General features: G+C 45.1%; 1 protein-coding gene across 5 annotated transcripts in view; it reads left to right on the top strand.

Moving 5' to 3' along the window:
• Positions 1-20,961, top strand: part of CACNA1D (calcium voltage-gated channel subunit alpha1 D) — a 312,213-nt gene that overhangs the window by 207,018 nt on the left and 84,234 nt on the right. For all 5 annotated transcript variants that reach the window (XM_044301155.1, XM_044301153.1, XM_044301156.1 and 2 more), the window contains 7 exons: positions 5,504-5,624; positions 6,935-7,049; positions 10,595-10,664; positions 12,535-12,583; positions 12,890-13,022; positions 14,808-14,937; positions 18,994-19,053. In XM_044301155.1, coding sequence (XP_044157090.1) covers positions 5,504-5,624; positions 6,935-7,049; positions 10,595-10,664; positions 12,535-12,583; positions 12,890-13,022; positions 14,808-14,937; positions 18,994-19,053 — 678 coding nt within the window. The remainder of the gene's footprint in view (positions 1-5,503; positions 5,625-6,934; positions 7,050-10,594; positions 10,665-12,534; positions 12,584-12,889; positions 13,023-14,807; positions 14,938-18,993; positions 19,054-20,961) is intronic.

The following is a 20,961-nucleotide window of genomic DNA, read 5'->3' as shown; positions in this document are numbered from 1 at the left end:
GTTGAGCGAACTTGTGTTTTAAATTCGGCGTCTAAAGTTCGGGTTCAGGTTATCGAAGAATCGCGTTATGGATTCCGCTACCACGGACCATAACGGAATTTAGAATCCACAACGCGATTCTTCGATAACCCGAACCCGAACTTTAGGCGCCGAACTTAAAACAAGTTCGCTCGACACTAGTTGCAGGATGTTTTCTTCTCTGCTCACATCTAAAGTTAAATTCACCGTTGTGTTGGTGTTCTGTTAGAGTAGTGCGTTGTAGGACTTCAGCTACAGCACATACAGCTCAGATCCGGCACACACGTGACTGGGACATGTCTGTTTCCAGGGAAAGACAATTTAATAAGCAGTTTGTATGTGATTGGAGAAAAACATGTAAAATAAGGGATGTGTGCAAAAACGAATGCAAAACCACTGGACATTTTATGTTGATTTTAAACCATTAAAGGAGAAAGTGGAATCATACTCTTGTTGGCACATTGCACCCTACTCTTAGGCCTCTTTCAGACGGGCGTTGCGGGAAAAGGTGCGGGTGCGTTGCAGGAGCATGCACGATTTTTCCGCGCGAGTGCAAAACATTGTAATGCGTTTTGCACGCGCGTGAGAAAAATCGGCATGTTTGGTACCTAAACCCGGACTTCTTCACAGAAGTTCGGGTCTGGGATCGGTGTTCTGTAGATTGTATTATTTTCCCTTATAACATGGTTATAAGGGAAAATAATAGCATTCTGAATACAGAATGCATAGTACAATAGCGCTGGAGGGGTTAAAAAATAAATAAAAAATTTAACTCGCCTTAATCCATTTGCTCGCGCAGCCCGGCTTCTCTTCTTTGCTGTGTACAGGAAAAGGACCTGTGGTGACGTCACTCCGGTCATCACATGGTCCATCACATGATCTTTTTTTACCATGGTGATGGATCATGTGATGGACCATGTGATGACTGGAGTGATGTCACCACGGGTCCTTTTCCTGCACACAGCACAGAAGACAGACAGAAGAGATGCCGGGCTGCGTGAGCAAGTGGATTAAGGTGAGTTAAATTATTTTTTATTTTTTTTAACCCCTCCAGCGCTATTGTACTATGCGTTCTGTATTCAGAATGCTATTATTTTCCCTTATAACCATGTTATAAGGGAAAATAATAAAGATCGGGTCTCCATCCCGATCGTCTCCTAGCAACCGAGCGTGAAAATCGCACCGCATCCGCACTTGCTTGCGGATGTTTGTGATTTTCACGCAGCCCCATTCACTTCTATGGGGCCTGCGTTTCGTGAAAAAAGCACAAATAAGAGCATGCTGCGCACAAGTGATGCATGAAAATCACAGCTCATGTGAACAGCCCCATAGAAATGAATGGGTCCTGATTCAGTGCGGGTGCAATGCGTTCAACTCACCTCATTGCACCCGCGTGGAAAACTCGCCCGTGTGAAAGGGGCCTTATTATTGTCAGTATTGTCTTGGATGGTTTAGACCAGAGATCAGCAACCTTAGTCACTGCAGCTGCTTTGAAACTACAACTCCCAGCATGCACACTTACTTGGCTGTTTATGTAGCTCCCATAGAAGCAAAAAAGGGATTCTGGGAGTTGTAGTTTCACAACAGCTGGAGCTCCGTAGGTTGCCCATGGTATTGAAGGGCGAGGCTTATGACTGCCTCACTTTAGATATGGTCGCTGCCGGCTGACATCTATTCTTCGCAGCCCGCCCCATATACTTGCACTCTCACATTGGGAAAGGCGCGTAAGTGTACACTTCTGATGGCAGCTTGTGAAAACAAAGGATTGGGCATGTTAAAATCCAACATGGCTGATGCTTCATTGCCCTAACATCAGGGGATAGTCGAGGCACTCCCATTAATGGCCATCCAGCCTCGGCACAATCGTCAGGTTCGGCCAGCGTAAATCGGATGCGTATGGGCCCCTTTAGGTAGTGTGTAGGGCGCTCTTTCACGTTCCATCTCAGGCGGCAGAAGGGTCCGTGTCACCGCACATTGGAGCCATTCATCACCGCGATGCCACGTTTTTGTACTTTCTTACACGCTGTAGCGCATAAATAATTTCCGTTTGTCATTTCGTTTTGCATTGTGTATTTTTGGAGCCGTTTTGTGCCTCTGAATGAGGATGAATATCACATAGCGCTTATTTTTTTTTATAGCTATTGTACTATCGGCGTGTTTATTTGAGGGAAGGCAGAACGTGACTGCCTCAGATTCCGTGTCGGCTGCTCTTGTGCTGCTAGAGGCGTCTGATTAATGGAACAGATCCAGGGTTTAATTCCTTTGTGCGCCGGCTTCTAACCTGTAGTACAATGCTTTTAATTCCAGCTTCTTTCACACAAAGATGGAAGCTTTCAAGGGATAATTAAACCAAGCGCACGATACGGCAGGCGTTTTTTTTTTGTTTTGTTTTGTCGGATTGCTTTCTTTGTTGACTTAAATGGGTTCACCAGGAAAAGATATGTATGACTTATCCTCAGGATAGGTCATCGGTATCAGATATGCAGGGTTGTGATACCCGAGACCCCCGCTGATTAGCTGTTAGCAGAGGCCTTGAGCACCACAGCCTCTTCCTAGGCCGGTGACATCACCGTACATCGATCATGTGGCCTCAGCGCAGCTCCGTTCTATTAAAGTCAATGGGGCTTAGCTGTGATACCAAGCACTGCCACTATACAGTGTACGGCGCTGTCCTTGGAAAGCTGCCGGGAGCCTGCATCGCTAACCAGAGCTCCAGTGAGCGCAGCTGATCGGCGGAGGTGACGGGACTTGGACCCCCGCAGATGTGATAATGATGACCCATCCTGAGGATAGGGGTGCTGGGGATAAAAAAAGTGAAGCCAAGTATAATAAAGTTTTATAAAATAAAATAATAGAAGCCCCCCCCTCCAAAAAAAATGTTAATTTGTTTACGGTACTTTATCATAAACATGAAAGTATATTTGGTATTGTTGCAATGGTCATTGCCTATAGTTAACATGTTACAGTAAACAGTGAGAATAAAAAACACAATGGTGCAGTATTTTTTCTTTGAATACACCCCCCCCAAAAAATAAAAATAAAAATGCTAATCAATAAGTTATATGTAATCAGAAATGGTCCCATTAAAAAATAAAACTCACCCTCCAAAAAAGCAACTCTCGCATGGCTATATCAAAAGAAAAATAAATAAATATGGCTTTTAAAATACGACAGTTAAAGGGGTTTTCCAGGATTTTTTTTACTGATGGCCTGTCCTCTGGATAGGTCATCAGTATATGATCGGTGGGGTCTTCCACCCGGGACCCCCGCCAATCAGCTGTTTGAGAAGGCACCGGTGTTCCTGTGAGCGCCACGGCCTTCTCTCAGCTCACCAAAGCGCGGCATGCACGAGAAGGCCGCGGTACTCCCCGGAACGCCAGTGCCTTCTCTCAGCTTACCAAGCACAGGTCCATACATTGTATAGCGGCTGTGCATAGTATCGAGCTCAGCTCCATTCACTTCCATAGTGCTGAGCTGCGCCTAGCCCACGTGACCCATGAATGTGTCATCACCGGCAGAGAGAAGGCCGCGACGCTTACAGAGCTGATCGGCAGGGGCCCTGGGTGTCGGACCCCCCCCACTGATTAGATACTGATGACCTATCCTGAGGATAGGGTCATCAGTAAGAAAATCTCGGAAAACCCCTTTAAAAAGAAAAAAATTGGTCACTAACATTCAAAAATGTATGGTATTAACGAGTTAAATGATGACTCCCTTTCTAGAGGGAGCATACTGTTCTATCATGGAGTTCAGTGTATAAACTGTACGCATTAAAGGGGTATTCCCTATGTAGATATTTCTGGCATATTCACAGGATATGCCATAAATCTCTGATTGATGGGACCCCGCCTATCCACAGAACAGGAGAACCTCAACCCTATCCCGCCTGGCTGCTGTTAGTTACCGCATCCAGGCAGAGAATGAATGGAGAGGGGTCTGTGCGTGCACCCCGCGCTTTGTCTTCAGCTTTCTATGGGAGTTACGTACCGTAAGTACTGGAACAAGCGTCAAGTTATTTCCAAATTATCTGTTTCTTTGGAAAGTATTTCACAGCAAAAAAACTCACAGATAGCATTTTAAGTGGCGTTTCTGTATTGTAGCGTGGCATTCCTCTACTACTAATGGTACTGGTTCATACTGCGGTGGGTTAAGTGCACCATAGACCCTGGGCTGTTTCCAAAACTTGGTTCTCTTCCCCACTGCCACCCTTCCATGTCATATCCAGCACCGCCTTTCGTGCTGGCATTGACAGTTGGGCGTTACCATTCCCCTTGTCAAAGGGTTGTGTCCTTACACACTGACAATGTTCAGTCATCAGGACTGAGGGACACATTCACTTAGCAGGAGCAGTGGTAACACCCAGTTGTCTATGAAAGTATTTGCTAAAACAAATATCTCAGGAGATGTGACAGCTCCATAACAAATCCAGTGATTCACATGTGACATCTTCTCTGATTGTAGGCATTCTCCTTCTTTTTCTTCTCCATCTGGCCCAGACCATCAGAACTTCTCCTGGCAACTATGGAGTTTGTTGTGGAAACATCTTTGACCACTTGTATCTGCATCCATTTTAAGCCTCTATAGCAACACATTTTAATTAAGACACCAGACCCCCTAAATGCAGACCCCCCCTAAGCACAGACCCCAGAACCCATACACTTGCACAGCAGCTGACGTTCCTCCTCTGTGGAGCCTACTTGCTGCTTTGCCTTCTCTCTTCAGGACCTGCCTACATATGGTCATTTGAGCTTATCTGTGCTGGTCCTCCTGCAGATCCTGTACATTTGTCGCATTTCTTGCTGCGGTTTGCAACAAAAACAGCGACAGAACCTCAGTGTGCATCAAATCCTCAGGCACTTTGGTATCTAAGCGGCCTCCTATACCGCACTTATTATAATCCACCACTAAGTTCAGAACTGTGTCCTAATTGCTGTGGTTAGTAAATGTTATAAATAATACTCATCTGCTTCCTCATTAAATGGCATCTGTCAGCAGTTTTGTACCTATGACACTGGCTGACCTGTTACATGTGCGCTCGGCAGCTGAAGGCATGTGTGTTGGTCCCATGTTTATATGTGCCCGCATTGCTGAGAAATATGATGTGTTGATATATGCAAATAAGCCTCTAGGAGCAATGGGGGCGTTACTGTTACACCTAGAGGCTCAGCTCTGCCGAGCCCTCTCCACTTTGATTGACTTCATTATCTAGCCCTGCCAATCAAAGTCCAGAGATTGTGGCAGTTGCAGAGAGAGCAGGACCTGTAGGTGTAACGGCAACGCCCCTGTTGCTCCTAGAGGCTCATTTGCATATATTAAAACTTCATTTTTCTCAGCAATGCAGTCACATAGGAACATGGGACCAACACAGATGCCTTCAGCTGCCAAGTGCACATGTAACATGTCAGCCAGTGTCATAGGTACAAAACTGCTGACAGATGCCCTTTAATGTCATGGTAATCTGAAATCGTGTGGTCTTCTTTTATAGATCCTAACAGGAGAAGACTGGAACGCTGTGATGTATGATGGGATCATGGCGTATGGTGGGCCATCTTCTTCAGGGATGATTGTGTGTGTATACTTCATCATACTGTTTATCTGTGGTAACTGTATCCTTTCTTTTATAAAGACATAGTCACATAGTCTGACGAGTGAACAAGCCCTTAGGCTTAGAAAATGGTCTAAATGTTAGACAGCAAGGGAGCCTATGAGGCCGGCGCCTCTTCATAACTCCAGCGGATCCACCGCCAGAGCAGCGGCTATCATTAAGTGCTTTTGACCCTTCCTTCTGCTGATCAGTGGGGGTCAAGCCTCTACCAACCACATAGTGATGGCTTATCCTAAGGACAGACCCCCTTGGACGCCTGCGTAATGTAAGAACGGCTGGTCCTTAGGGATTCGTTTCTTGACAACCCCATTGAAAAAGCCTCTGGTTGTTAGACAATGTATCCTTAAAGGGAACCTGTCACCGAGATTTTGTGTATAGAGCTGAGGACATTGGTTGCTAGATGGTCGCTAGCACATCCACAATACCCAGTCCCCATAGCTCTGTGTGCTTTTATTGTGTAAAAAAAACGATTTGATACATATGCAAATTATCCTGAGATGAGTCCTGTCCCTGACTCATCTCACGTACAGGACCCATCTCAGGTTAATTAGCATATGTATCAAATTGGGTTTTTTTTACACACTAAAAGCACACAGAGCTATGGGGACTGGATATTGCGGATGTGCTAGCGACCATCTAGCAGCCCATGTCCTCAGCTCTATACACAAAATCTCGGTGACAGTTTCCCTTTAACATCTAGACTGACAAATATTGTATATTTAGTATATATATATATATATATATATATATATATATATATAAATATTGTAAACTCTGAAACCCTTTTAAAATCTGTAATATTTTAAAGGGGTTCTCCAGGACTTTTCTATTGATGGCCTATCCTTAGGATTGCTGGGTGCGATGTTCTGCAGTAGCTCCGGCACCAGACGCTGTGTGGTTGACATTCACTTCACCGCAGTAACCAGCATGGTGCACCACCGATAGCCAGAGCTATGTATTTCTAGTGCCTATTTCCCCCGCTAGAGCTACTGCAGACCCCCGCCAATCTGATGTTGATGGCCTATCATAGGGATAGGCCATTATTCAAAAAATCTCGGAGATCCCCTATAACTTACAAATCGGCGGTAACCATTGCAGTTCCGCTTACACGCATACAACAGTACAGTGTTGGTTGGCAAATTCAGATTCGTGAGCGCATTCTCCAATTTGGGCAAGAGGCATCGCAGAAGGTGACAATGTGGCGTGGCTCCCGCGACTTCCTATGTTGATGACAGAAGCTCTGAATGACGGATGACTCACAGAGACAAGCTGTACGCGGAGCGATTGGCTTCCTGAATTCACACACAACAGATATTCTGCTCAATGTCTTCTTGGCCATTGCTGTGGATAATCTGGCAGATGCAGAGAGTTTGAACACTGCTCAGAAAGAAGCTGCGGAGGAAAAGGAGAAGAAAAAGAGCGCGAGGTAAGTGTGTGACAGAGAATGAAGAGATACAGTAATGGAGGCCAAAGTGGTAATGGAAGCAGTCCTGTTAAGGGCTCATTCAGACGACCGCGCCGCGTTTTGCGTTCCGTAATTTACGGAACAAGCGGCCCATTATAGAAATGTCTATTCTTGTCCGCAAAATGGACAAGAATAGGACATGCTCTATATTTTTTGCAGGGCCGCGGAATGGAGCAACACATGGTGTGCTGGCCGCATGAAGTGAATGGGTCTGCGCCCGTTCCGCAAAATTGCTGACCCATTCATACTGTCGTGTGAATGGGCCCTAATTCTGTGAACCCATATGAAATCCATTGTCTCTCCAACTTTTAGCTTTTTTTTCTCTGGTTTGTCTCGTCTACCTTACTATTGCCATGTGCTTTTGTGTAGAACCATGTGAATCCCCAGATACCGCGTTATAAGGTGCCCGGTGAAGAGACCTGAGTTGTCGTAAAAACTTGAAGTTTTGTCATTATTTTTTAGGTTAGCCAAGGTATCAACCACTGAGGAACCTCATTTTTTTTTTATCTGCCCATGTAACAGCCAGTTAAAAATGGCCGTTTTTTAAGGGCCAGTGAAGAGCGGACGTATCCTATTTTTGTCTGTTTTCACCACCAGATGGACCCCATTAAAATCAATAGGCCCTTTTTTAACAGCCATTAGACAGGAGTGCCCCGTCTATACAGCTGTCAAAAAATGCCTTTCAGTAGTTAAAATAATAATTAAAAAATATATATAAAACTCATCCACTTGAACGCACTGAGACTGAGATGATGTGGAAGGATCTGCCACTCTCAGCGTCATGATGTCATGTGCCGTTATGGCGCTGGGAGCGTCCGGTCTTTCCGCTTCCTCCAGTGCAGAGCAAGTGTCAAAGCCTTCAACTGGATGAGGCGAATATTTTTTCTGTACCCTGCATAATGGGTGCCAACATAAGGGGGGTGGGGCTTTATTTATACAGGTGTCACTATTGGGGGCCTTTTATACTAGGGGAACACTATTGGGGGGATTGTATATACAGGACGGCACTGTTGGAGGGTATTTTATATACAGGTGGGCACTATTGGGGGGATTGTATATACAGGATGGCACTATTGGGGGGATTGTATATACAGGTGTGCACTGTTGGAGGGTATTTTATATACAGGTGGGCACTATCAGGGGGGATTGTATATACAGGTGGGCACTATTTGGGGGATTGTATATACAGGATGGCACTGTTGGAGAGTATTTTATATACAGGTGGGCACTATTGGGGGGATTGTATATACAGGATGGCACTATTGGGGGGATTGTATATACAGGTGGGCACTGTTGGAGGGTATTTTATATACAGGTGGGCACTATCAGGGGGGATTGTATATACAGGTGGGCACTATTGGGGGGATTGTATATACAGGATGGCACTGTTGGAGGGTATTTTATATACAGGTATTACTAAGGGGTGCATTTTATATACAGGGCAAACTGTGGGGGGCCTTAAATATACTGGGGCTACTATGGGGACATTACAGACACTGGGGGCACTTCAAGGGGGCATTATAGATACTGTGGGCGCTGTGGGAGTTGGGATACAAAAAAAAACTAACAGATACAAAATGGCCATTAAAAATTGATGCACATATAGATGCAGAATGGCCATGAAAAACTGACAGTGAGGGCTCATGCACACGACCGTATGTATTTTGTGGTCCGCAAAAGACTGATCCGCAAAAATACGGATGGCCCTTCATAGAACAGTCCTATCCTTGTCTGTAATGTGGACAATAATAGGATATGTTCTATTTTTTTGCAGAACGGAAATATGGAAATGGAATGCACAGGGAGTACCTTCCACTTTTTTTGCTGACCCATTGAAGTGAATGGTTCCGCATACGGTCCGCAAAAAAATCGGAACGGACACGGAAAGAAAATACGTTTGTGTGCATGAGTTTTTTTCACCGTCATGTGAAGGCAGCCATAGAGCTCTTTTCTAGTAAGTTCTTCAGAGGTGTAATCCACCGGTACCAGCTATGGCAGCAGCTGACAGTTTTCAGATGCCACGGAGCAGACGTTAGAGGGGGGATTTTTTAATACAGTGGTGGTGGGACCCTTTTCCTACTTAGCCCCTATGCCCATCCTTGTCTGGTTATTGGCTCCAAAGTCATCTTTAAATGAGCTGGACCTTTAGGGGGCAAATATTGTGTCAGATCTTGGGTCCAACGGAGAACCCTCTGGTGAGCCAGTCCAACACTGGGGTTAGGAGTCCAGTGGGCGGTCCTACTCAGAGATTGACAGCTATCTCTTTTGAATCAGATACTTTTTAATAAAGTTTTAAACATACAGAACAAAAAAAAATTAATATAAGAAAGAAAGAGTCAATCTCCCCCCCCCCCCACCCCATTCTGTATCGCTTTCGAAATAGAAGTGTCAGCTCTTGGACTCGGCTAAGAAAAACCAAACTTCCTGACACATTCCTAGGAGAGAAAGAGCACCACACTTATAGCCCTGGATAAACCGGATTGAAAGCAGTCTCTATTATTGCTAGTCCATGAAAAGCTGTCCACGCCGGAGTAGCCCCGCCCACTGGACTCCTCAGCATAGAAATCGGAGGGATTTAAATGAAGGAAATACAGGTTCTACTGGACCTTTTCCCACAAAACTGTATCTCAATCTGCTCTGCTCGTCTTCCTCTCTAATATGTTGCGGGGAGACTACATTCGCAGTGCGACAGGTTTGCTTTAAAATTATTGTTCAGGCCTTGAACACTTTCATAAAATCTCCCGTCCCCAAAAAAAAGAAATGCGCCCACCCCCCTCAGCTGTGACCTTATGCAGAACGTGTCCTCCCCCTGAGCCGCAGGTAATCTCCGTACACGACCGCACTTGATAGGAATTACACAGCTTAGAGCAGGGGTGTGAATGAGCTGCTCTTCTTATTTCATCGCCCCTGATCCCCTGTGGGGGGAATGGTATTAACCAGGGTCCGGACCGTACGAGAAGTGAACTAAGACCCGTTCCTGTCACCCCCCCCTCGTGCCTCAATAGATGGTATAATATTTAGCATTAATTTACGAAGTGCCATTATGCTCCGGAGGAACATTTATAGCAATGTCTATTTTCATCAGATACGACTATGACCTTACCATGGAAATCAATGAGTCCTGCAGGCACGTGCGCCATGCATTATTGATTCTGAGCCCTGGCTTCAGTTCATACATGCTTTGTTACACTAGGGTGCCCTGGATATTCCCACTTATGCAGTGGGTGTGAGACCAGAACACCCTTTAGGTCCGAGGCATCTTGCGCGAAGACTGGACTTGTTCGGTAGGAGACGGAGAACTATTCGTGCAGGCGCAGATTTGTAAATATTTTGAAACATTTTCAACACAAAAGAAACAGAAAATTGAAGATAAGCTCAGATCCCCGATCCAACGGGTTACAATAAAAAAAAAGGCATATTGTAAAATGGGGTTTTTACAGTTGGATATATAGAAAGTAAAGTGAATGTTTACCTGCAGTCAGTGCGTTCTCTGCTTTTAATTTTAGGAAAGAAAGTCTGGAAAACAAGGAGATTGAAAAGGCGGAGAATGATCGGAAAAAAGCGATCGAGTCAAAGGTGATAACCTATTGCTAGCAGAAGTCGTATAAAGAAGAACCCATATGGAAGACTGCCCCCTGGTGGGGGTCTAGAGATAAAGGGGGGGAATCTATTAAGACCGGTGTTCCATACAGTACGCCAGTCCTAAAGGGAATCTGTCACCCCCCGATTCTGAGCTATTGTCTGCAGTAATACACGAAGAGTACTGTAGAGAAGGAGTCCAGATCGCTGTTTTTTATTTTCCTGATGTCCTCCATTCCCCCGCGGTCAGCGCTAAAAGCCACATGGAAATACACAGCTGAGTGCTGATAGCAGTGAAACGAAGGGCAGTAGGAAAATAAAAATGACTGTAGTACTACTCATGTATCACTGCTGAAAACTGCCCAGATCGTGATGTCATATTCCCTTTAATGGAATATTCTCTGGATGAAGGTCTCTTAATACATCTGGATCATCTTCTGGATGCCTGTGCCCCTGAAAAGCAAATCTGCACCAGTGATGAGCTAAAATTGACACTATAAAAATAAAATCAATAAATTGCCCAAGTGGCCTATTTTTGACCCCACTTTTCTGGTGCATGGAGTTCGATAAATTCCCCTCCTAGTGTCTTTTGAACTTTTTGGCCCCAAATATATAACAGACCAGGTTCTAACATCATGTCTCTATGTCCTTTCACACTAGCGTTATTCTTTTCCGGCATTGAGTTCCGTCACAGGGGCTCTATACCGGAAAAGAACCGATCAGTTTTATCCTCATGCATTCTGAATGGAGAGCAATCCGTTCAGGACGTCTTCAGTTCAGTCTTTTTGCCTTTTCAGGACGGAGATAATACCGCAGCATGCTACAGTTTTATCTCCGTCCAAAATTCCGGAACACTTGCCGGAATGCCGGATCTGACCTTAATTTACATTGAAATGTATTAGTGCCGGATCCGGCATGCGCAGACCTTTAAAAATTAGAAAAAAATAGAAACAGATCAGTTTGTCTGTATGACAAACGGACAGACGAATACGTTCTTGCAATGCAATACAAATGCTCTCCGTTTGCATGCAGATTGCCAGATCCGGCAGGCAGTTTCGGCGACGGAACTGCTTGCCGGATCACTCTGCCGCTAGTGTGAAAGTAGCCTTAGTACTTTGCCCATGTTTGGAATTTACACTGTACAAGATGTGCGCTGCACTTGTAATCTAGTTATGCCAAGCTCCTTTTCTAGATATTTAGAATGTACGCTAAGCTCGGCTCCTGCTGGCGCGCCAACATGGCATTTCTTTTCCTCATTCATTCAATACAATACTTACACTTACTGCCTTATAATAACACACATTTTATTAAAGGGGTTCTCTCACTTCAGCAAGTGGCATTTATCTTGTAGAGAAAGTTACTACAAGGTACTTACTAATATATTGTGATTGTCCATATTGCCTCCTTTGCCGGCTGGATTCATTTTTTTCCATCACATTTTACACTGCTCGTGGTTATGACCACCTTGGAATCCAGCAGTTGTGGCCGTGCTTGCACACTATACTACCTCTCTAGTGGCCAGGACCATGGGAGTGCACACAGGCTAGTACTTTTTCCTATAGTGTGCACGTATGACCACCACTGCTGGGTGGTCATAACCCCTGAAAACGAGCAGTGTTTAATGTGAAGGAAAAATGAATCCAGACAGCAAAGGAGACAATATGGACAATCACAATACATTAGTAAGTGCCTTGTATTACCTTTCTCTACATGATAAATGCTATTTACTGAAGCGAGAGAAGCCCCTTTAAGGCTCTTGCAGTATTTAATCCTTTACCAGTATCTCATCTAGAACGCCTTCACACCTGGGTGGTGTGATCTCATCATGTTATAATGATATTCATTTTATAAATACCGTCTTTTCTAGGTATCGGTTGATGAAGAAGCAGAAGATCAAAAGGAACATAATGATCCAGGTAACTTTCCTTTGTGTTGCTGCTCAATATATATATATATTTTTTTTTAATAAAAGGTCACAGCCTGATGATTTCTTTTAAACATCTTTGCCATTACTTAACTTTTAAATCTTCCTCTGTAAATGCCCCATCTGCGTCATCCTAGGTAATTCTTTGACCTCTATGATGGTTGCTCTTGTGTCCTCATGTCACTGTTCTCCACCGCTGATGTTTTATGTATTGCTTATGTTTTGCTGCTGGAGGCCAGAGAGCTCCCTGTCTGCAGTTTTGTCGATACAGTAGATGAGGATATTGTTGATATTGTAGATGAGGAAGATGAAGATGAACCAGAAGTACCAGCAGGTCCTCGTCCACGTCGGATGTCCGAGCTCAATATGAAGGAGAAGATAACCCCAATTCCGGAGGGCAGCGCCTTCTTTATTTTCAGCAACACTAACCCGTAATTATGAAGATTCTGTACAGATATCTGTTACTTGTACTACTATTCCTACCAAAAATGTGTGTTCTTGATTTTATATTATACAAATAATGTGTGAGCTTCATTTTATACCTTGTACTTTTAGACTATCCCACATTTACTTGATATAATGAACAGAAATTTATCAGAACGCCTTTGGTCAATTTACTAAAATTCTGTAATATTGCTAATATTATGTATTATAATAAAAAAGACATAAAGCACAAAGACACATAGGAACCCCACCCATTGCTGATTCTTTTATTACAGCCTCTTTCTGCAGGAAGAAGTTTAGGACCAAGTAGCCCCACGGCAGCACTTACGGCAGTGTTCTGCTCACTCACTCTTTCTAGAAGGACATTGGAGCACATTTACTAAGACTGTCTTTTTACACCAGTCTTAGTTTCCCCATTGCACTGCCCTAAGATTTGTCTAATTTATGAGAAGGCGTGCACCTGGTGATAAATTAGGCTCATCTATGGCAGACCTTGCGCTTGGCGATAATTTAGGCTCATTTATGGCAGTCCTTACGCCTTGAGATAAATTAGGCTCATCTATGGCAGTCCTTGCGCCTTGAGAAAAATTGGGCTCACCTATGGCAGACCTTGCGCCTGGTGATAAATTAGGCACATCTATGGCAGTCCTTGCACCTTGCGATAAATTAGGCTTATCTATTGTAGTCCTTGCGCCTTGAGATAAATTGGGCTCACCTATGGCAGACCTTGCGCCTGGTGATAAATTAGGCTCACCTATGGCAGACCTTGCGCCTGGTGATAAATTAGGCTCATCTATGGCAGACCTTGTGCCTGGTGGTGAATTAGGCTCACCTATGGCAGTCCTTGCGCCTTGCGATAAATTAGGCTTATCTATGGCAGTCCTTGCGCCTTGAGATAAATTGGGCTCATCTATGGCAGACCTTGCGCCTGGCGATAAATTAGGCTCACCTATGGCAGTCCTTGCGCCTTGCGATAAATTAGGCTCACCTACGACAGACCTTGCGCCTGGTGATAAATTAGGCTCATCTATGGCAGTCCTTGCGCCTTGAGATAAATTGGGCTCACCTATGGCAGTCCTTGCGCCTGGTGATAAATTAGGCTCATCTATGGCAGTCCTTGCACCTTGAGATAAATTGGGCTCATCTATGGCAGACCTTGCGCCTGGCGATAAATTAGGCTCACCTATGGCAGACCTTGCGCCTGGTGATAAATTAGGCTCATCTATGGCAGACCTTGTGCCTGGTGGTAAATTAGGCTCACCTATGGCAGTCCTTGCGCCTTGCGATAAATTAGGCTTATCTGTGGCAGTCCTTGCGCCTTGAGATAAATTGGGCTCACCAATGGCAGACCTTGCACCTTGTGATAAAGTAGGCTCACCTATGGCAGACCTTGCGCCTGGTGATAAATTAGGCTTATCTATGGCAGTCCTTGCACCTGGTGATAACCTACTGAATAAATGTGCCCCATTGTCTTTGCTTCTTTTTTTTTTATAATAGCATTGATGCAGATGTTGATTGAGTTTAACACAATGTCCATACATTGAAACTAAGTCCCCGAGTCACATGCAGGAATTATTGGAACCGTCTATTATCACCCCATTGCGTTTCTTCCTTGTAGCAGTGAATTAAATCCAGACCTGCCCAGTGTAGGTTTCTTTTTTATAGAAAAAAATATTTTAGAACAAAGAGTAATAAAACGGGCATTGTATGGATATGTAGCATGCACCTATACATTCATTTATCCTTTGATAACATGTATGTTTTCTGTGCAGGATTCGTGTGGGCTGCCACAAGCTTATTAACCATCACATCTTCACCAACCTCATCCTAGTGTTTATAATGCTGAGCAGCGCGTCACTAGCAGCCGAGGATCCCATCCGCAGCCATTCATTCCGGAATATAGTAAGTGTGATCAGTCCTATTAGTCTGTTTAGCTTCTACATCAAATTCCCCCTCTAATTGACACAATCTCTTTCTATGGATTTAGCAGGTGAAAAATTACATTTAGAGTAGAGTTAGGGTATAGCTGCCCATACATCTTCAATAGCTGTCTCGATCTTTCTTTCGCCCAACACCTGCCATGGCCTAATACCTCCGAAATCAATGGGTTTGACCGAATTTTCTTTTATGTGCATGGATACCTTCACTGATTATATCATCTTTTAACCCTCTTGACCACTGGATCCACTTTTCTCTGTTTTCTCCGATCCTTCTCGTCCCCTATAGTGTCATCTTAAAGCGCTGAAAATCATATTCTGTATTCCACCTTGGAAGTTGATTGGTATACCAATAATACAGATATACTGGGGGTCATTCCCACTACGTCAGAAACTAACGTGAAAGTTGTCGCAGACTATTAACCTCCATTGCGACTACTCAATCCTCGCCACTTTCTGAAAAGGGGGGCGTGACGAGGACACGGTTTTCAACTCTAGCAGATCCGTCCTCATTTACGCTAGTTTTGTGGCACAAATGATGAATGAAATCTACGCCAGCTACAAGCTGGCACCCGGATCTCGTCTTAAAGGGGTTATCCAACCCCCAAAATGGCCCTCTCAAATGCCCGGGCCCCTCACATGGATTGTACTTACCTCGCACCCTGGCACGCGTGTCGCTTCAGATGCCCGCACAGCCTCCGCTGCATCTCCTTGTGACGCGGATCAAAACATCCGGCGACTGGGGGGGCAGCCAATAGCAGGCCGTGACGGGAACAAGCTTCCGTAGTATTACCCACTGTGCTAGGGAGGCTTGTTCCCGTTGCTGCCTGCTATTGGCTGCCCCCTAGTCGCCGGATGTTTTGATCCGTATGACGGGGAGATGCAGCGGTGGCCGTGCGGGTATCAGAAGGGACACGGGTGCCGGGGAGCGAAGTAAGTACAATCTATGTGATGGGCCTGGGCATTTGGACGGCATTTTTGGGGTTGGATAACCCCTTTAAATTATTAAGTGCAAGACCAGCCTAGAGAGATAAATGACTCCCACTCTGATCTTGGACAATGATAGAAATATATATTACAGGATTTTGGCTTTACCTCTTTACCCACAGAAATCCTCCTCCCCACCTATCAGGTCAGGAAGAGGAAACGCTCTTAGCTAGCGGTTAGGTTTGCCGTAGGCACCAACGTGTCAATGGATCCGCACCATTGTCGTTCTTGGGACTAATCTGTGGCTTTTCTGAATAATGAACATGCCGAAGGTTTTAAAATCCACAGGGCGGTCATTATTGCATGCAGATTTTTGTCCTCTCCTTGTATTCTGTTAGGATTTTGAGGCGGAATCCTTGCTGAAATTCCGCTCTGTCGTTAGCACTTCATTTCGCTGGCCCACTGAGCCTGCCCCCGCTGCTTAACTAAGCACTGTAGATTCTGGTTTGATTTTGCCAGAAATAGCTGGACTGACCTTTTTAAAAACACCATAGATTACAACTCCTGTGGACGTAGCCTTTCAGGAATAATCTGAGGAAAATGGACTTTTAAAACGCCCATCTGGATGTTTTTTATGTTAAAACTATTTTTATTATAACTCTTTGCTTTGCTGCAGCTAATGATGCTGCAAAAGTTATTTTGACAAAAATATGTACTCCAAGGATAAGATGTTGGAAGCGTTCAATACTAAGTTTTACTGTATAGTATCCAAAGGGTCTCTTATCCTATTTGCAGGTTAACAGGGAATGTGGTGAGACAGTGACACCTACAGTCCACAGGAAGAATGACACAAAATTCATGTTAGGGCTCATGCACATGACCGTATGCCCTCCGAGACATACGGTCCGCGAGCGGGCCATAAGTCTCGGAGCTGTATTGATCGTGGCACGGGAGCGCACAGCATCATAGGTTACTAGGATACTGTGTGCATCAGGCCACCCGCGGGACTATTGTCCCGCACTCATATGATATTATGAGTGCGAGACAATAGCCCTGTGGGTGGCCCGATGCGCACTGCATCATAGTAACCTATGATGCTGTGCGCTCCCGTGCACACGATGTATGCCGCTCCGGGACATATGGCCCCCTCACCGACCCTACACGTATGTCTCAGAGGACATACGGTCGTGTGCATGAGCCCTTACACTTCCATTTTAATTCAAAGTGATTAAAACTTATGGAGTATTTTGTAAGTGGTTTTAATAAAAAATTCAGAAGCAGCTTGCATGGATTCCTCTACATTGCCGGCTGCTCGATAAGTCTTGAGCAAAACCTGTCAGACGAGCTTCATGTCGGCTCCGTCTCCAGACTCATCTAGAGATATCATCTAAGCCAAAGTCTGATCAAATCAAAGTTAATTTAGACCCAAAAATAAGTTCAAGACTCCAGACTGACCCCAGAATTAGACCACCAAATGAATTGAGACTTCTAGGCTACATACGCCTTTGGACTAATAATAATTATTTCAATTGGTTTTTATTAAAAATATTGAGCCGTTCTGTCACAAAGGGTTAACTGTTTTTCTAGCTTCACTTTCACTTTGTGCAAGTCCTCTAATAACCCTTATTTCTAAATTTTAATAAGAGGTCATAAACAATTATTTAAGCCACATTTTAATCAGTAAGATGAGGATTGAGCTTTGATGAGTGTTTATAAGGTCTGAGAGCTGAGATGAGGAGCCCATCAGCTCCCTGCCTGACAGAGCAGAGAGAAAATTCAGATCCTGCTTCTAGAGCATCTCAGCTCTGTACAGAGAAAAGAACTCCATATTTTTAATAAAGACCAATTGAAAACATTATTTGGAGCTCATAATAAGTACAATGCAATAATAAAAATTGCCCCCAAAGGTGTACATAGCCTTTAAGACTCGACTTTCAAATTAATTATGATAAATTATCAAAGTTTTATTTACATGTGCATGTCTGTTTTCTATCCGTGAGGATTTCAGTGCTGTGTCTTTTTTTTGTTCCATCTGTCTGTTTTTTTGCTATACATATGTTATCAATTTTTCACCTGTGTGACGGTGGCCCAAAAATGCCCATGCCACTGAAAAACAGATGTCTAGAGCGTCTTCTTGCAGACTGAACACAGATGCTATTCTTCGGCTGTCCTCACTAAACACAGACCAAAGTAGTGCATGCTCCCGGGTCTGAATGTGAATTCAGTAGATCCGTGTGCTGTCCGTGTAGAATACATGTCCCTTGATTCACTGATGTGTGAATAAGGGCTTGGACTACAATATTATTTCAGACCGCAGATCCCCATACAAATTCAAGCCTCAGCTTCAGCCCCCCCCCCCCCCCCTCCCCTACATATCAAAGGGGCTGTCCCCTCTCACACTTTGTTGGCATATCACTAGGATATGATACCAATATCCCATAGGTGTGGGTCCCTCCTCTAGAATTTGCATCTATCTCTGCAACGGGGCCCCTAAAGTGAACGAGAGTGCACCCCGGAAATGCGGCCACCCTCCTTTCATGCCGGCTCGGCTATTTCTGGAACTCCCATAATGGGAATGGAGCGGCGGCCGCACTTGCACGATGCACTCTCCATTCAGTTCTATGGGAGTTCCTGGCTCGGTCGCTTGGCTCTTTATAGAAGTGAATGAAGCAGATGCCACGCATGCGCGGTGTGCTCTCCTTCACTTTCAGGGCCTGTTCTGGAGATGGAAGTGGCCACCTAAGTGCGAGGTGGGCCAACCCCTTTAATTCGGACCCAATGAAGTCCGTCAGGCACCGTTAGCTTCTGTTGTCTGATGGATCCAGCAGTGCATTGCAGTTTCCATTTATAACGGAAATGTGAACAATGAGTTCCTTTTTACAACATTCACTGTGGACGTCCTGACAAGCAGAGGCAAAATGTGATGCAGCACCCCTACTGTCATTTAGAATACTGGTGACATGGCAGAGGAGCCTTAGGTGCGACTATTTGGGCGACCCTGCTGACAAAGATGGACCTTCTTCCTAGAGCAGTCTGGTATAGGCTCATCCCCCGTCTGTGTGCCGCCTTCTCACTGTCCTCTTGTACCTTGCAGATTCTTGGTTACTTTGACTATGCTTTCACAGGAATCTTTACAGTTGAAATCTGCCTAAAGGTAAATGAATGTTCACGTTTTAATGATGAGTGCGATTTGTAAGATAACCTATGACTCTTCTGTACCCCCAGGTGCTAGGATATGCAGATTATGTCTTCACTAGTATGTTTACATTTGAAATCGTTTTGAAGGTAACCTGGTTTGTGTGAAAACCGTATTTAAATCAGCCGTAGGCACAATTCTCCGCCATTAAAGATTCCATCAGTAGATGTCATATGTATTTGTAGCGATTTTAGGAAATGCTGTGGAGTTTGAACTACGTAGTGCATGAGGTCCAGAGGCTGGAGGTGTACGGTGCCGCTGGGCACTGCCTTATGATGGAGATATTCTTTTAAAGAGCATCTGTCAGCAGCTTTGTTCCTATGACACTGGCTGACCTGTTACATGTGCAGCTGAAGGGATCTGTGTTGGTCCCATGTTCCTATTTGCCCGCATTGCTGAAAAAAATAACGTTTTCATATATGCAAAAGAGCCTCTAGGAGCAACAGGGGCGTTACCATTACACCTAGAGGCTCTGCTCTCTCTGCAACTGCCATGAACTCTGCACTTTGATTGGACCAGGTGTGATGACATGTACACTGCCTGACCCTGTCAATCAAAGTACAGGGAGTAGAGAGCAGAGCCTCTAGGAGTAAGGACAACGCCCCCGTTGCTCCTAGAGGCTCATTTGCATATATTGAAACATAATTGTTCTCAGCAATGCGGGCACATATGAACATGGGACCAACACAGATGTCTTCAGCAGCCAAGTGCACATGGAACAGGTACAAATTTGCTGACAGATGCCCTTTAAGATAAAACTGTAACACATCCTCTAATCTCATCTCACCGCAGTTTTTTCTTACAAATCCATGTGGAGCCGTGTAAAGTTGGAAGCATACCATACGTCCCCATAGACTCCGGTGGGTGCTGTATGATGCACACAGCCGTTGTGCGGCCGTTCCATGCATTGTTGCTGTCCCCAATTCATGGGCAACGTCGGTGTGGCGACCAGGATGGATCGAGACCCGTTCAACTTGAATGGGTCCGTGATCCATCCGCACTGCAAAAAAATAGAGCATGTTCTATTTTTTTGTGGTGTGGAGGCACGGAGAGAAACCCCACGGAAGCACTCAAGTGAATGGGTCCGCATCCGTGATGTGGTGAGCACACGGCCGGTGCCCGCATATTGCTGACCCGCTGTTTTCGGGCTGCGATACGGCAACGTCCGTGTGCATGAGGCCTAACTTGGATATTGCGTGGAGCAGTAATGTGTAGGGTGCATGCATCCTTTGTGCAGTGCTGTCCCCAGTGTTAAAAGGTGCTCTGCGTTGTATACATTTTTTACCTAAATGCCGGGAGCGCTTATATACAATAACAAATCATCCATTTATGTCCAAACTGGTCTACCGCCACCGCCGCTCCAGTCCTTAACAGCGTCCATTCACTCCTGCCAGAGGTCATGTTTTGTCCAAGCAAGGGACCGCTGCAGCCAGTCACTGCTCTCGGTGGTGGTATCTCTGAGGTCGGCTGTAGCAGTCACTGCTCTCGATGGTGGTATCTCTGAGGTCGGTGTCTGGCTGTAGCAGCCACTGCTCTCGGTGGTGGTATCTCTGAGGTCGGTGTCTGGCTGTAGCAGTTACTGCTCTCGGTGGTGGTATCTCTGAGGTCGGTGTCTGGCTGTAGCAGTCACTGCTCTCGGTGGTGGTATCTCTGAGGTCGGTGTCTGGCTGTAGCAGTCACTGCTCTCGTGGTGGTATCTCTGAGGTCAGTGTCTGGCTGTAGCAGTCACTGCTCTCGATGGTGGTATCTCTGAGGTCGGCTGTAGCAGTCACTGCTCTCGTGGTGGTATCTCTGAGGTCGGTGTCTGGCTGTAGCAGCCACTGCTCTCGGTGGTGGTATCTCTGAGGTCGGTGTCTGGCTGTAGCA

This window comes from Bufo gargarizans, chromosome 7 (genome assembly GCF_014858855.1).
Source record: "Bufo gargarizans isolate SCDJY-AF-19 chromosome 7, ASM1485885v1, whole genome shotgun sequence".
NCBI classification, from domain to species: domain Eukaryota; kingdom Metazoa; phylum Chordata; class Amphibia; order Anura; family Bufonidae; genus Bufo; species Bufo gargarizans.
The sequence above is the reverse complement of the archived record's forward strand: the minus strand, read 5'-3'. Positions and strand labels throughout refer to the sequence as shown.